General features: G+C 38.2%; 2 protein-coding genes across 3 annotated transcripts in view; one reads left to right on the plus strand and one right to left on the minus strand.

Moving 5' to 3' along the window:
* LOC127618157 (mitogen-activated protein kinase kinase kinase 21-like) overlaps positions 1-14,584 on the plus strand; it is a 28,421-nt gene extending 13,837 nt beyond the window's left edge. The window contains exons 2-11 of one of the 2 annotated variants that reach the window (XM_052090449.1): positions 951-1,131; positions 2,211-2,359; positions 2,607-2,782; positions 6,332-6,572; positions 7,035-7,157; positions 7,731-7,835; positions 8,407-8,557; positions 8,661-8,755; positions 9,020-9,736; positions 12,553-14,584. In XM_052090449.1, coding sequence (XP_051946409.1) covers positions 951-1,131; positions 2,211-2,359; positions 2,607-2,782; positions 6,332-6,572; positions 7,035-7,157; positions 7,731-7,835; positions 8,407-8,557; positions 8,661-8,755; positions 9,020-9,736; positions 12,553-12,932 — 2,318 coding nt within the window. In that variant the 3' untranslated portion in view covers positions 12,933-14,584. The remainder of the gene's footprint in view (positions 1-950; positions 1,132-2,210; positions 2,360-2,606; positions 2,783-6,331; positions 6,573-7,034; positions 7,158-7,730; positions 7,836-8,406; positions 8,558-8,660; positions 8,756-9,019; positions 9,737-12,552) is intronic. The other variant, XM_052090450.1, reaches the window with a different exon arrangement.
* On the minus strand, positions 13,002-17,620 carry LOC127618158 (interleukin-22 receptor subunit alpha-2-like). The gene is made up of 6 exons (XM_052090451.1): positions 17,538-17,620; positions 17,167-17,299; positions 16,787-16,965; positions 16,381-16,550; positions 15,961-16,131; positions 13,002-15,603 (listed from the first exon to the last, which is right to left on the minus strand). Exons 1-5 carry the CDS (start codon positions 17,599-17,601, stop codon positions 15,982-15,984), a joined length of 696 nt encoding a protein of 231 aa, XP_051946411.1. The 5' UTR covers positions 17,602-17,620; the 3' UTR covers positions 13,002-15,603; positions 15,961-15,981.
* Between the last annotated feature and the right edge of the window lie 15 nt (positions 17,621-17,635).

The following is a 17,635-nucleotide window of genomic DNA, read 5'->3' on the forward strand; positions in this document are numbered from 1 at the left end:
TAAAACCAACAGTTGAGATTAACCCCAAAGCGTCAAACAGCTGTTGGAAATGGAGTCTCAATTTTCATGTCTTAAAATAAGTTTTGTGAACATAATTTTTCATCAGAACTCGCTAGCAAGCAAATATTTTATCTCTTGTTTAAAATAAGACCTGACTCCCTGTTCAGCATTCAAAAAGAACCAAACTCATCTCTAAATATGTATAATGTTACACTAAACTGTTACAGTAATAGAAAGAAATGTTACAGACATTCTAAATGCCTTCTACTGTAACATGTAAATAACTGGGAGTGTAGTCAATGTCAGTACTGTCCAAAGTAAGCTGGTTGATAACTATGAATCAAAAAAGCATGGGAAAGTTAAAAACTGTTTAATGATACATGACTACAGATAAAAGTGTTCCGTTACTCCCTCAGGTTGTAATGGAAAGGGATCCAAGGTCAAATTAAACAGGCGTCTGGTTGTTTTCTGTCAGCTGAGGGCCTCCTTTTTTATTACATACTGATATTGATAAAGGTTTGCAATTGGATGTTTGTCAAGGACAGAACTAGTGTGAAATAATACTACTCCTGACCTCCGGATGTTCCTGACTTCAAAGCAAGCTGACCTTTATTCTCGTGTTAGTTGTCACTTAGTACATGACTGTATTGTAAACTAGAGCGACTTGAATGTCACTCTGAGTTCTTTATGTAGGCCTGTGTCCTCAAAGATTCCACTTCATGATAAAAGTGTGGAAATATGATTGCTCTCTTTGCATTCCTGTATTGTTATTCACTGACAAAAATGCTCAAAGGCTAATGCTCTTGCATTGAAAACATTCCCATCATACCTTAAAATGGCTGATCAGAACAGACCGGTTAAAACATTTTGCAAGGTCTTTTCAATTTCTTTTTACACTAAAATATAGTGAATAAAATGTTAAACATTTCTCTTGTTTCTGTTCTCTTTAGTTTTGTTACTTGAAAAAATTGAAAATGATGACATTGGTCGAAAAACCTTGAAGATTACTGACTTTGGCCTGGCTCGAGAATGGCACAAAACGACAAAAATGAGTGCAGCTGGAACTTACTCCTGGATGGCTCCTGAGGTTATCAAGTCCTCCCTGTTTTCCAAAGGGAGTGATGTTTGGAGGTAATATTTTCATTTAGAAGTGAATTGCCTTGTCAAAGCCTATTCACCAGTAATGTGACTCTGTGATTTGTTGTTGGGTTCAGAGAAATGTAGGATCAGATTCAAATGATTAGAGCATTGGGTTGTGTTCTAACTGGCCCTTTAGTCTGTTAAAGAATAGTTCACCCAAAATTTTTAATTATCATTTATTTACTCACCCTCAGGCCATTCCAAACCCATATGTTATGTTTTCAATATAAACCAAAAAAAGTAAAGAATTTTTGCATTGATCATTACCATTTAATCAGTGATCATGGGATGTCAAGTGACAAAAAGGAGAAAAATAAGCACCATAAGAGTAGTCCATGTAACATATTCCAAGTCTTCTGAAGCCATAGACATAATTTTCTGGTAAATTATTCCTTTTAGCTAATTTGTCAATTTCTCATACCACTTTGCTCAGTCATTGATTACTGCATGCCACCATATAATTGGCTTCACTTAGCTTGAGGAAACGGAACTCTTTATTGATAGGGGAAAAATAACTCACAGAGACATCTGTGGGCTGTATGCACACTTGGTTTAGGAATGTTTAAGCGGCCAACCTGGTTAAAGGAATAATTCACCCAAAAATGGAAATGTTATAACTTAACCCCATGCCGTTCCAAACACATGACTTTTCTCTCAACTCAAAGGAGATGTTTTAGCAAATATCGTGGCAATTACATTTTGTAGTGGATAGCACCCTCACTGTAAAGCTTAAAGAAAGGACCCAAAAGCTTAATAAAATCTGTGCAACATTTGTCAAATCTCAAGGTTTTTTTGAAGGCATACAATAGGTTTTAAAGATATCCCATCACCCTCGAAATGTAAGTAAATTTTCAGTGATAAGACGTCCATTACATGTGCATGTGAGAACTTGCTTTATTTTATCAATAAATTATGACAGTTTTTTTTATTTTTGGATAACTATTCCTTCAATACTGTAGCAGGAGTGCACAATTACTGTTGTGTGATTAGAATAAACATATGGTGCACAGTTAGGAAATTTGATCCATTTTGTTCCCTAATCGTTTTTATTTTTCTCTCTCTCTATCCAGTTATGGTGTCCTCCTTTGGGAGTTATTGACTGGAGAGGTTCCTTACCGTGGCATTGATGGTTTGGCAGTTGCCTATGGTGTGGCTGTCAACAAATTAACACTTCCCATTCCATCTACCTGTCCCGAGCCCTTCGCCAAGCTCATGGAGGGTATGTCTGCTCTGCTATTAGATGGTATTCCACATATATTTGTTTTGTCCCACTGTGTAGTATGTTATTCCGCACAACAATGCCATTACCATTGACTGACATATTCTGACATTTAGCCATCACCTTTTCCACAAAGTTTCCTAATAGATGGACCAATCATACTATTAATTCAGCAATTAATTTAAATTGGGTCTAATTGATCATTCATTTCCATCTATACAAGTTCTAACACATTTTGTTTTCATAGAATGCTGGGAGCAGGATCCCCATATCCGTCCATACTTTGCTGCCATCTTGGAGCAACTGACTGCCATAGAGGAGGCTGTGATGGCCACAATGCCACAGGACTCCTTCCACTCAATGCAGGAGGACTGGAGAGTGGAGATCCAGGAGATGTTCGACGAGCTACGCACTAAAGAAAAGGTCCGTGGCTCCTCTAATTTTGCGATGACCTTGGGTTTTAATTGACACCGATTTAAAGGTCTAATTATGGTCTTGAGGGTTATTTTCAAGGCCAGTTGAGACTGTTTGTTATTGTGCTGTGTAGCTTTGTTGTTTCAGTTGTTGTTCAATGGAAACTTGACTACAATAAAGCCCAAAGTATACTTCGATTTTGTCATGACTGCACAGCGTCTACGTACAATCAAACACGAGACGGTCAAAGTATGCTCCATTTGACGGTGCGCGCATACACAGGCGGTTGGCACATATGCGCTATGACTGTTGTTTTTATCTTCATCTCCTGTTATTTGCTGGCAATTACATCTAGCGTTTCTTCGTGACAATAATGGCCACTTTTTGGATCCACTAATTTGTGCAAATAATTCCAGGCATATGTGCATTCTGCTTTTTCAAAGATGTGAGTTTAGAAAAATCATGCTGCACATGTTCAGTGCTTGCGCAATCTGCTGATGATGAGATTTGCGTTACACTTGACCGAAGTATACTTTGGGCTTTAGTCATAGGTAAAACAGTGACTGGGGTGTTATAGCCTTGTTGTCAAGGCTCTTGGCTGGTAACAGAAAAGCTAATCCAAGGTAGAAAACACATTAACTGGGGAACTGCTGAAATTAAGTTTCACTTTTATGCCATTGATCAAAACACTTTACTGTGGTTTTGTCTGGGGACTATACCTGGATTTAGAGTATTGTAAGTTTCCTTGGACAAAAAGTATCCACTATATTACAAAAATTTGACGATGTCAAATCTGAGCTGTGGCTCAGATGGTAGAGCGGGTTGTCCACTAATCGCAGGGTTGGTGGTTCGATTCCAAGCCCACACGACTCCACATGCCGAAGTGTCCTTGGGCAAGACACTGAACCCCAAGTTGCTCCCAATGGCAGGCAAGCAACTTGCATGGCAGCTCTGCCGTCATTGGTGTGTGTGTGTGTGTGTGTGTGTGTGTGTGTGTGTGTGTGTGTGTGTGTGTGTGTGTGTGTGTGTGTGTGTGTGTGTGTGTGTGTGTGTGTGTGTGTGAGCGTGTATTTATCACTTTGTGGGGACCAAATGTCCCCATAAGGATAGTAAAACCCGAAATTTTTGACCTTGTGGGGACATTTTGTCGGTCCCCATGAGGAAAGCAGCTTATAAATCATACTAAATTATGTTTTTGAAAAGGTAAAAATGCAGAAAGTTTTCTGTGAGGGTTAGGTTTAGGGGTAGGGTTAGGTTTAGGGGATAGAATATAAAGTTTGTACAGTATAAAAACCATTATGTCTATGGAAAGTCCCCATAAAACATGGAAACACAACGTGTGTGTGTGTGTGTGTGTGTGTGTGTGTATGTGTGTGTGTGTGTGTGTGTGTGTGTGTGTGTGAGAGAGAGAGAGAGAGAGATTGGGACACAGTTAGGGACACAGTTAGGTTAAGCTAAGCTACCGCTAAGGTTAAAAAGGCGCTATATAAGTGCAGACCAATGTAACCTTTTCTCCCAGGACCTTTTTTGTTACTGGTATTCACACTTGCATTGTTCATCCTGCAGTGCTCATACCTGCTTTCTGTTATTCAGATATTGTTTAGATTTTAACTGAATAACTGTTTTTAGTTTAACTGATCCTCTCAACAAAGCAAGCTATTTGCAATGAATCAGGATTTAGTGTTCAATAAAGTTAATATGATAAGCTGCTTCCGGTCTAAGCTGCTTGTTATGTTGAAAGGGATTTGTCATTGCTTGATCAAGAATACATTTTCCTGCAAGTCAGCTAAAACTACAAGTAGCTATCTTGACTTTGTGTGCCATTTAAAAATCAGTGAATTTTCCCACCGCTTTAGGTATGGTACAGTCCTGTCACAAAATTATTTCCTTTTTTACGTGGTGTATCAAATGAACATTTACTCAAGTAAATAAACTATTTCTTAATTTGTTAATTGTCATTGTAATCCAAATTATCTGCCCTTGTGTGTTTCTTGGCAAAGTTCCCCAAAGCTTCTTATGAAGTTATTCACTAGAGATTAGGCCAAACGGCTTTACTCAATGAGAGCAGAAACTGTTTTGATTAATGCTTAACAATTCTGTTAAAATGTAGTTTTGCACTTGACTCTGTATTTTAGGCGATGGGGCGTTCATTAAACATATGTATATGTATTAATGTGTTTCTTTTTTTCTTTTTTCTGTGTATACTCATGTGTGACCATAGGGATGTTTGTTGAGGGTCAGGTTGGGGATTGGGAGGGGTAATAGTGGGGGTTAAATATTGATTCTGTTAATATATGTTTTGCTTTTCTTTGTCAATTTTGTGAGTCAATAAAAGAGTCTCTGTTCTGTTTCAGGCTTGTATATACAAGCCCCACGTTCTGTACCAAATCAATTTTTTTTCTCTTTATTTTTGGGATTTTGGATGAACAATAAACTGCATCTGGAATTGTATTTATTTAGGTCTCTTTGTCTGTGCCCTTCATAGTAAGGAAAGAATAAGAATTTTTTTTTACATTCTATAAATTATTTTTAAAAACTATCAGCTGATTAATCTGTTAATCTACTGGTCGACCTCCACTCTAAATAACTGTGCATGCATACACAGGAGATTGTCGAATACGTGCTACAACTGGTATGAAACACCAGACTATTTCTCTTCAGGAGTTTAGATCCATAAAGGTGTCTTCATAGTCCTTCAGACTCGAATTATACAAATGCTGGTATCTCCAGACCTCTTCACACACACACACACACACACACACACTCTTGACTTGCACATCCGCTATTGTTGTTGTTACATCCATCTGCTGAAGTTCACCGGGGATTACATCATGCGTTTCTTTGTGAGAGCAATGGCTCAAATTTGAGTGTTGCCAGTTTGTTGAACTACTAATTAGTGCAAATAATTCTAGGTGCATGCACATTCTGATTGTTCAAAGATGTGTGGTTATAAAAAGTGCATGAGCACTCCACTGATGACAAGAATTGCGTCACGCGTACTGTAGGCGGACACTCAGCATTTGCATCTGACCGAATATACATTCTGCTTTATTCTCTTGAAAAGATGCAATCACATAGCATTTCCTAGTTAAATAAAAGCTAATAAAATGTTACAGTATTCTAGTTCACTTAATTTTCCACATTCTTGTTGGTAAGTTGAGTAGAAAAGGCATCAAACTTTTTTTGTGTGCTAATTTACTGTAAATTACAGTTTAATGTGTTTGCCTCTACTTTGTGAATAACTCGCAGGTCTTGCATTATAGTCATGTTTGTGGTGCTCAAGGGTAAAACCAAGAACAAAATCTGATTTTAAATCAGCCATTCACAGCTAGATAGGAATCTGAGATCTGTCCTCCAAGGCCAAAGGTAGTGAGACTGCCATTCATACTACTGATGTATTTTTGCTGATGGGCACATAGTAGATAATCAGCTAGGGAATAGTCAGGTTTTGGCTCCTTTTGTTATGATTCTGTACATCAAAAAAATGTTTAGCCATTTTGTTATATAAATACATAATTACTGAATGTACTTGATTGTAACTGTTCTTCACACCAACAGGAGCTTCGTTCTCGAGAGGAGGAGCTGACACGTGCAGCCCTTCAACAGAAGTCTCATGAAGAACTTTTGAAGAGGAGGGAACAGCAACTGGCTGAGCGAGAAATTAACGTGCTTGAGCGAGAGCTCAACATCCTCATCTTCCAACTCAATAAGGACAAGCCCAATGTTAAGAAACGGAAGGGCAAGTTCAAGCGCAGTCGTCTCAAGCTCAAAGATGGCAACCGCATCAGCTTACCCTCAGGTAAGAGCTGGAGAAGTGATCTTATCAGTGAGCTATTGAGGACTGATTAAAACTAAAAATACATATTTTTAAAACGGACTAGCCTGTGGGTTGCTTGAACGACTAGTCAACTGATTGGTCTTAATAATTAGGCTGGCTTCGGGTTCACCCGATACTGATCAGACATGTTTCTTAGGGTATATTTACCTAAGATTTGTTCTTGTATTCAAAAACAAGTAGATGGTGCTCAAAGGAAGGGAACTGCTAAAATGTAGATATACTGTAGTCAAAATGTTTGCATTTTTAAATGTGTAATTGACTAGTCAGTTGTTGGATGACAAGTCAACCAACATGACCCACCCCTAGAGCAAAATGTATTTAGTTCATAGTTTAGAAATGAATGTCTTGTGGGACAAATTTATCTGTCATCATTTCAACTTTATTTTTATTTTTTTACAATCACAACCTTTTTGTGTGCAACAGATTTTCAACATAAGATCACAGTTCAGGCCTCGCCCACTATGGACAAGAGGAGAAGCCTTAACAGTACCAACTCCAGCCCCCCCAGCAGCCCTACACTGATCCCCCGCCTCCGAGCCATCCAGTGTATGTACCCCCTCTTTTACACAACATCTGTGTTTGAATTTAATTTTATATTTTACCAAATATTTTTTTTTATATTGCTGTTATGTAATTATTGTTTGAATTTCAAACTTTATTCTCTTGTTTTCCTCTTGATTTTCTCACTCTCTGAGTGTCCAGGGATTACACAAGTACATAAAATGTAACTTTAGCAGTGATATAAGTTTGTTAGCATCGCTGTTTTGTCAACCTAATATCACGATTAGGATAGCTTTCCTTTTTAAAGGTTTACAGTACAGTGAAACAAGATCATGTGCCAAGGAAATGTGATTACCCATGATTCATGGTTTGTTTTCAATGTGTTGTGTCTAGCAAACATTTAAACTGAGATATTTCTGGCCAATCCTGATATTTGGTAATTAAACACCGATTCTATCAAACTAATTAAATCAATCATTCAATCTATTTGTCAGCATTTTTGACATCAACTCAATGTGACCGTACATGCATTCAGGTCATAGTGACATCCAGGTCATTGCCAATGGTTGGTGAATCCTTTGTCTGTCACACATGTGTAACATATTTTTTCCCCATCAGTGAGCCACCCAGTTGACAGTAGCCAAAGACACAGTATGTTTGTGTATCACCAAGATGTGGATATCACAAGCGAGTGTAAACCACCTAGCGGGTTTAGGAAGAAAGGCAAGGACACTTTAGTCCTGTGGGATAAAAAAACACCCAATCCACTGTGTGTTGGTGTGATTTCTGATCACTATGGCTTTGGTTTAACAACATCTCTTTTTGTTTGTTGCCTATGGGAAACAATTTTGGCAAAATCATAACGCATTGCTTGTGCATGTGTGTGCCATTTTGCTTTGACCGCTTTAGGGGTTCATGAACATTTTTGTAGATCTTGAGCTAGTGCTGCCAAGCATTGTTGAATCAACTAAATGTGATTGGTTGCACTAATAGCTTGCCGTTGCAAATAAACTAACTCATCTCTTACTGAATTAATATTAACCTCTTTAGGAAATGTATCTAACAGATTCCATCTGTATATTGCTGGGTGGTGGAGGTTGCATTAATTGCCTATTTCCTTAAATGCTTTTGCTGCTCTGCTATGAAAGACTAATAGATTGAATCTCAGTCTGTGATGAAGGCCTAGCAAATATTGGCCACTGATACTTTTGTGAACTGTCAGTTGGAGAAAGTTTCATTTAGTTTAGAATGAAAGATTCTGTTTTCAAATTCTGTGTACCTTCTTTATCAATAGTGACCCTGGATGAGAGCAACAGAACATGGGGGCGGAGCACCAATTTCAAACCAGAGGAGTTTGAAGATGTTAAGAAAGGGTTTAAGAAGAAGGGGCGCACATGGGGACCAAACTCCATTCAGACAAAGGAAAGGGGAAATGGTGCTGAAAGGTTGGAGCATGTTTTGGAATCTTTTTTTTTTATTTACTACTTTGATGCCTTTCAAACAAGTTTGTCTTTGTGGAGAATCATCATTTTATCTAACTGTCTTCAGAGTTCGACCTCTCTCAGATGGAAGCAGTCCCTGGTCCACTAGTCTTCTGAAAGCCCAGAAATCTGTTCCATTAGCTGCCTTATTTGCAGAGCAGGGTATGTTAGGAAGACTTATCTTCCATTTACTCCTTTCTTTTAATCATGTAGAAAAGTAGTCTGAAACACATTTAATTTTAGATTTAAATGTTCAAAAGCCAAGTTATTTAAAGTCATTAACTGGAAAATGCTTTAGCTGAACTTAGTTAAGTTTCTTGCTTGGCACAACTGTTGAAATTATGGGCAGGGCAACTCAGCACTTAAGCATCTCAGTTTCTGAACCTAATAAACATCTACATTATATTTGACTTCTATTTGTTCCAGGAAACGATAAAGATGAAATATGCTCTGCAGATGGATCCGACAACAAACCAAAGCAACTCAAGTTCCCCAACCAGGTGTATATTGATCTATCTCCGTGGAAAGATGAGCAAGGTGAGAGCCAGGGGCCGGGAGGAGGTGATAGCCAGGAGGACCCAACAACATCCACTAGTTCCACCAGCACCACACCGCAGCACACACCCACCAACAGCCTAAAGCGTGTCGCCACACACCGCCGCACTGACTCTGTTCTCTATGGCTGCGCCTCCATCCTAGCATCTGTCGCATTTGGCTTTGACTTGCGAGAGGTCTATAAGGCCGCTGCCAATGAGGAACCAGAACCACGAGAGGAGAAGAAAAAACGAGAGGGCCTTTTTCAGCGCGCCACTCGCTTCCGCCACAGCACCAGCCCACCAAGTGGCCGCTCACGCAAGGAAGAGGTCACCACCGGGCCTGTTAACCTGCTATCCATGTCATCGATTTCTGAGTGTAACTCCACCAAGTGCCTCCTTCAGTCAGATTTTGTGGGGTCTTCTAGGAACAGCCCATTGAAAGAGTCTCCATCCAATTCCCAGACACATCAGAATATGAGTGTGAGCTCCAGTGTGATGACCCCTGTAAGAAGTGATGTTATCCCTGCAACCCCCTTACAAGATCATAATTCTGGATCCAACTCCAGGCTTCGAAGAAAAAAGTCTAGTCCTGCTGTGTGTCAAACCAGTGAGTGTTTTGTGTGTGCGTGTGGGGGGGGAGACTCCAAAATTAAACTTCTCTCATCTTTTACTCGCCTCTGAAAAGAATGCATGAGGGTCAATCTCAGCTTTGTAGGTACTCACAATGCGAGTGAATGGTGACCAAACTTTGAAGCTCTAAAAGCACATAAAGGCATCATAAAATGAATCCATAAGACTCCAGTGGTTTAATCCATGTCTCTAGAAGCGATATGATAAGTGTGGGTGAGAAACGGATACATTTTTAAGTCCGTTTTTACTATTAATTTCCACTTTCACATTCTTCTTTTGTTTTTGGCGATTCACATTCTTCATGCCAATCACCATCTACTGGGCAGGGAGGAGAATTTATTTTAAAAAAGGACTTAAACATTGATCTGTTTCTCACCCATACCTATCAGATCACTGGAGAAGACATGGATTTAACCCCTGGAGACATGGATTACTTTTATGATTCCTTTATGTGCATTTTAGAGCTTCACAATTTTGGCCACCATTCACTTGCATTGTGATGATCTATAGAGCTGAAATATTCTCCTAAAAGTCTTAATTTGTGTTCTGCAGAAGAATGAAAGTCATCCACATCTTGAATGGCATATGGGTAAGTAATTGATGTGAGAATTTTTATTTTTTTGGTGAACTATTATTTTAAATGGTGGAATGAAGGCATAATTGGTTATTACTTTTGAAAACAAATAGCACCCAAACGTTTTGAGGTTTTACTAATTTGTACATTTCTGCATTAACTTAAATTGGGCTCAAATTGACATTTATTTGAAATTATTTAGTTATTTGTCCATCAAAATATGTTTGTGTAGACAAATACAAGTTGTTCCTACAGATTAATTTATTTTTCAATACTACAATTATAATTTAGGGAGGGGGGGGGGGGCAGGGCAGCCAAGTACTGAGCATACAGGTCCTTCTCAAAAAATTAGCATATTGTGATAAAGGTCATTATTTTCCATAATGTAATGATACAAATTAAACTTTCATATATTTTAGATTCATTGCACACCAACTGAAATAGTTCAGGTCTTTTATTGTTTTAATACTGATGATTTTGGCATACAGCTCATGAAAACCCAAAATTCCTATCTCAAAAAATTAGCATATCATGAAAAGGGTCTCTAAACGAGCTATTAACCGAATCATCTGAATCAACTAATTAACTCTAAACACCTGCAAAAGATTCCTGAGGCTTTTAAAAACTCCCAGCCTGTTTCATTACTCAAAACCGCAATCATGGGTAAGACTGCCGACCTGACTGCTGTCCAGAAGGCCATCATTGACACCCTCAAGCAAGAGGGTAAGACACAGACAGAAATTTCTTAACAAATAGGCTGTTCCCAGAGTGCTGTATCAAGGCACCTCAGTGGGAAGTCTGTGGGAAGGAAAAAGTGTGGCAAAAACGCTGCACAACGAGAAGAGGTGACCGGACCCTGAGGAAGATTGTGGAGAAGGACCCGATTCCAGACCTTGGGGACCTGCGGAAGCAGTGGACTGAGTCTGGAGTAGAAACATCCCCGCATTCCCCAGGTCAAGCCACTTTTGAACCAGAAACAGCTGCAGAAGCGCCTGACCTGGGCTACAGAGAAGCAGCACTGGACTGTTGCTCAGTGGTCCAAAGTACTTTTTTCGGATGAAAGCAAATTTTGCATGTCATTCGAAATCAAGGTGCCAGAGTCTGGAGGAAGACTGGGGAGAAGGAAATGCCAAAATGCCTGAAGTCCAGTGTCAAGTACCCACAGTCAGTGATGGTCTGGGGTGCCATGTCAGCTGCTGGTGTTGGTCCACTGTGTTTTATCAAGGGCAGGGTCAATGCAGCTAGCTATCAGGAGATTTTGGAGCACTTCATGCTTCCATCTGCTGAAAAGCTTTATGGAGATGAAGATTTCATTTTTCAGCACGACCTGGCACCTGCTCACAGTGCCAAAACCACTGGTAAATGGTTTACTGACCATGGTATTACTGTGCTCAATTGGCCTGCCAACTCTCCTGACCTGAACCCCATAGAGAATCTGTGGGATATTGTGAAGAGAAAGTTGAGAGACGTAAGACCCAACACTCTGGATGAGCTTAAGGCCGCTATCGAAGCATCCTGGGCCTCCATAACACCTCAGCAGTGCCACAGGCTGATTGCCTCCATGCCACGCCGCATTGAAGCAGTCATTTCTGCAAAAGGATTCCCGACCAAGTACTGAGTGCATAACTGAACATAATTATTTGAAGGTTGACTTTTTTTTTGTATTAAAAACACTTCTTTTATTGGTCGGATGAAATATGCTAATTTTTTGAGATAGGAATTTTGGGTTTTCATGAGCTGTATGCCAAAATCATCAGTATTAAAACAATAAAAGACCTGAAATATTTCAGTTGGTGTGCAATGAATCTAAAATATATGAAAGTTTAATTTTTATCATTACATTATGGAAAATAATGACCTTTATCACAATATGCTAATTGTTTGAGAAGGACCTGTACATGGGAAATCCTTCAGTATGGTTTAAAAAGCATCCCAGGTGGATGCCTCAAAGTTGGTTGAGAGAATGTTAAATTTAGGTTTGAAAATTTTTTATTTTGCAGGATGCAAAATAAGACACATCATTTTACAGTTTTGGGTCTACATAATTACCATTTGTGTTATCTCATAGTTTTGATGATTTTACTATTACTCGTAAATGTGGAAAATTGTACAAGTAAAATTATTATTAGGAATGTCCAAACATGTGACTGGTGGTGTTGGTTAACAGTGACTATGTATGCAGATGTTGTTGATTAATGATGTTACTCTCTTTCCTTTAGTTAATGGCAGCAGTATCTCCCAGCCCAGCCCAGCTGATTCTTCCACCACTTCTTCGTCCTTAAGAAAGAAGCCTGACAGCGAGTCTGCTCAAGAGAAGCAAGCTCCCAGCGAATCAGTATCCAGACCCAGACCGCTTTCCCTTAGAAGTAAATCTCACTCCTGGGGTCTTCTAAAGAGCTATTCACTTGGGCACTATTCTGGGGAGAAGAGTGCTCAAAACTTGGACATTGTCCTCCCTGCAGAGGTCACAATGGGGTGCTCTTTGCTGGACATGGACACAGAGGGTCAGAAACGAGACTGTACTGTTCCACTCTGTCGAATACAGAGCGCTCCTGGTCGGTCCTCTGTCTTTGAACTAGAGAAAAAGTTTTTATCCTGAAATAAGCTGCCTTTTTCCTGGAGCACAATCGTAATTTTGTCTTGAATCTGTCTGTTCCGCATGATATTTAGTTTTGTTTTTCCAAGATTAACATCATGGCCTTTGATCTTTATTTGAGCCATTGCTGCTGTAGTTATTCTGTGGTACTTTTATTTATATTCTGTTTGCTTTATGTAATTTAATATTAAGTGACATTCCAGTAAATGTACTGTAGAATTGCTGGTTTGTAGTTTTTTAAGCAAGGACTTGAATCATACATTTTTACACTGATAAACAATATCTCCGATACTTTTAGAAAGTATTCAGGCATTTTAGTCTGTCACATAGTTTCATATGAAAGACATGAACATCACCAACAGTGTTTATAAATATTATATAGATGTTGGAAAGAGGAGCTATTAGTAATCTGATTAAGTGGCATAGCTAGTTAAAAGATGCCAATACTAATGTCTATACCAACACTACCTTGCTTTGGAAGGTTTTGTCTGTTATGACTTGTTTGAAATTGATTCCTGAACCATGCAGTTGACTGCTTTGTTTTTAAAGCTCGATTGGATACCCACTTGATTGACTTGCTGGATGAAATGAATGCACCTTTTGACATTTTTAACATGAATTCAAATTCATTTTCATGTAATTATGTCTGCCAGAAGTGCACATTTCTGGATTGTATATCTGTAAGTTGCATTTCTAAAATTCAATTTGGCATGAATTTAGTGTTGTTAATCAACTCAGTTGGGAGGCACTCAGAACTTTGTATATGGACATCACATTGTCAATCTACAGCCAATTTGAATAAAACGAATATTGATAAAGTATGTTAGCTATTGTTCAATCATTGTAATGTGATAAATATCACATTCCAACAATAATTTCATTCAAATGCTAGAATGCTTTTAAAGTTTACACTGCAGTGGGTTCATTAAAACGTCAAAATAAAATGTTTATCAACGTAATTGGATGTTATATATGTTAAATCATGATTTGGTGCATCTTTACCTGTACTGTATCTTAGTTATTTAAGGCTGCTGCCATGAATCAAAAATGGTCTTTTAACTGTCAGTCTTTTTATTCTAACTGTACTTTAAATCATTACCCTGTTTAGTGGACTGAAAGATTTTGTTAATTGTCTATTGTTGAATTTAGTACATCACCTTGATTTCAGTTCTCTCTGTGACATTTACAATATCCTCCTAAAGGATTAATCATTTTGTATCTTTTCAAGAAGTGGAGACTGTGATTTGAAACATGCTTAATTGAACAAAATGAACAGGTTTTTTGGGTTATATGGTGTCAAGTGGAAGAGTATTATAACTGTTTGTTTGTTGGAATAGCTGTGTTTGATGAGACGTGACTTCCCATATACAGTATTGAAAAGCTTTTCTTAGTTCTAGTAAGGACTGGTAAATTATATACTGTAAATTACTATAATTATAGAATTCAGAGTAAATATGCTTTTTGTTCATAATTCACAGGTTTTCACAACGACCAGCATTTTCTCCTGTTCAACAACAACCATTGTGCAGTGATGTGCTTTGAAGAACAAATTGTGTTTAAGGGTAGCACTGGAGTTAAAAAATGTAAACTATGTAAATATGGTTGCTCATTACTTTTATTTTGTTATCTTAAGATGTTGTAAAAAAAAAAAACAATTCTCACAGGACTGGATTAGTGTTTTGCTAACTGCACGTTAATTCAATGTATTCAAGAGACATTGTGGTGCCTCTTTTTTATGTCTTGCAATGATCACTACTTTTAAAATGAAGTAACATAATATGATACCTGTTTTTGAGGGATTCATCTGGTATTATTTAAGCACAATCATTTCTCCTGAAATAGGAGAATTACATGTATCAAATCTTAATAGTTGTTTCATTTGGTCTGTGAAGGACACAAAATGTGATAGACAAATCTTCAGTGGAGTTGGGAATTAAGCAAAAGAAGAGTTGTTTTCACCAAAGTTGAAGTTGCCCATACTGTCTTGGGGTACGTGGTTTCCATTTGGAGTGCAAAGTGGTTTAGAAAAATTGTTACATGGTACACATGCACTGCAAATAGTTTTGTTTTTATCCAATGGATTACCCATGTGACCAATTTAATGTTTAAAGTTGTTCTATTCAGAGATAGACTGGTGATGCTTCACCAAACTGGTCATTTGCTCCAGGAGGGCTCAGAGAAAAAAGGGCTGAGCCCACAAGCATCTCATTTATATCAAATTCTACTATTTTACTGTACACAAGTGACCAATAAATCCTTTATACAACATTTAAGTTTTGGTCTTCTCACAATTTTCTTTCATGATTCCTTCCACTCGTCAAGTGCTGGATCTCTCTTCGTTTACTGTAAATGTGGTATGTTGGAGCATTGGGTTAAAAAAAATTGTTAATCTTTCTGCCTTAAAACAGATCACTGCATTTGTTTATGCATTTATTTTCTGTAGGCATTAACGTTAAAAGGATAGTTCTCCTGAATGTATAGTTTGTCTAGCATCTTTTCCAAGGAAGAAAGTCATGACAGAATATTCATTTTGGGTGAACTATCCCTTACCTAACATAATGTATACTAAGGCCAGGCCTCGATCTTGTAGTAAACATGACATTTGTGGGAATTTGCAGTGTGTGCACGTATGTGTGTAATGTGTGTTTAAGAAATTTCCAGAAACAGCTTCAGCCTGCAGGCAAATAAAAAGAAGAGAAACCGAAATGTTACAATCGCTACAGTTGAAACCGGAAATAAAATATAGGTACATCTTGTAAATTGAGATGGAGAATACAAAAGAAGTATCAAAATTCTTTGAATTGATTCTCTTAGGAAAGTTCACAATCAATCTAATTTTAGACTAAGGTGGATGGAACTTGATCTGAGGGTGTCTCCAGGGTGCAATCTCTCAGATGACAACTAGCGTGCCTATGCTCATTTTCTCTGCCAACCATCAATGTCTGGAAGGCAACCTGGAGAAAGCACAAAGGCGGGATCTCAGGTGTTCCCCATACTAAAGAAACCATTCCAAGTGTTACGTAAGGCTTACTTGTGGGAGACTCCCTTGCCATCAGTGAGTTCTGATACAGGTGCTGGAACTCCGTAAGCTCTTGCGGCCTGTGAGAGGAATCACAGACACAGCATGGAGGCAGTAGGTGGTTTTGGGACGCAGCCCCTGGATCACAAGCTCCTTTGAGCAACTGTCAGTTTCGAGGACTTCCTGTTTGGGGAAATGGAATTGGTGACTCCAGGGTGTATTTAGAGAAAGTCTATTGTATTTGAGGATTAGAATGAGCTAGGTTTAAAGAATTTACAATAAATATAGTAATTTTAGAAGCTGGTCTTATTTCAAAATGTTGTCAATTAAAAAAAATACTGTATATAATAATTATTAATACCTATGTAATACCATAATAAATATGGAGTATGGTCTAATCACATTAGATTTTGTAAGATAGGGCCTTCTTACCTCTTCTACATCATTGTGCATTAGGTATATCCTGAATATTAGTTTCTGCAGTTTTGTCACTCGTATCCTATTGCCATTCTGTCCTAGCAGTGGAGATCTTGGAGGTCGGATCTGAACCGAAATGACTTGTCCTGTCACTCTCGGCCTTATCCGGGGTGGGCTGAAGCTGGCTGTGATTTAAAGGAAGTTTTAAAGTTCCAAGTTTTTATAGAAACCTACAGTGTAATGCATGTTATGGCTATCACAAATTTCATTGTGAAATCTTTCCTCCTCTCAGACTCGCACCTCTGTTGCTAAATCAACCATAACACATAGGAAAATATGTGTATGGATGATCATTTTCAGTGTATGCTTTTCAGAATTTTTGATTTAAAAGTTTCTGAAGTAAAATTAGAATTAAACTCACTATCCCACTGAGGGTGAAATCTGGGGCTGATGACCCACAATGAGGGGCCTTTAGGGGAGTGGGAACGGACCTTGGCGTAATACCATTCTCTGGGATCTGATGTCACCTCACTCAGGTCACACTGGAGCATTCTGGTGCCTTGACAGTGTTCACAATTAGTCCATTCCTTGTCTCCATATCTGCAATCAAGAGAAGCCACCAACCACAATTTCATAGGTGCCATAATATGAGAGTTACTTCTAATGGGAATGTTCAACGTGCCATTTAATTTTTTTTTAATTTGCGTTGCACAGATATATAGCAATATTACCAAGTTATACAATTTTTGGTTATCATAATGAAAATATTTATAAAATTTTCAAGCACTCAGAATAGCTTACACTTTATACTGAACAAAATATTTCAGGCCGTTGGCAGACATATGTGGGTGTTTCCAGTGTAAGATATTTCTGAAGTCCAAGGAATGGAATTCAACTTTAAGAGGTGCCATATCATCCTGCTGAGAGGGGCTACCTTAAAGACAGTACAAATAAAACTTTGCATGAACTACTGTGAACTTAGATGTTATTATGTAGCTGCAGGCAGCAAATTATACTTTCAGATGGTTTACTTTACACAAATGCATATTTTTCTTATGCTTAAAATTAATAACTTTTTTAATCAATTTTCAAAAATGTTACCTTTTTGCAGAACAGTATGTAATAATAACATGTCACAATAATTAATACAAGAGAAAAACTATAGAACTTACAATCTGCCCAACAGAGAATGGTGATCCAACAAACAAGTACAAGAGGTCCACTTAGGCCAGACATGTTTGCAGATGAAAGGCAATGGGTGGTTCATCCC

This window comes from Xyrauchen texanus, chromosome 24 (genome assembly GCF_025860055.1).
Source record: "Xyrauchen texanus isolate HMW12.3.18 chromosome 24, RBS_HiC_50CHRs, whole genome shotgun sequence".
Lineage (NCBI taxonomy): Eukaryota > Metazoa > Chordata > Actinopteri > Cypriniformes > Catostomidae > Xyrauchen > Xyrauchen texanus.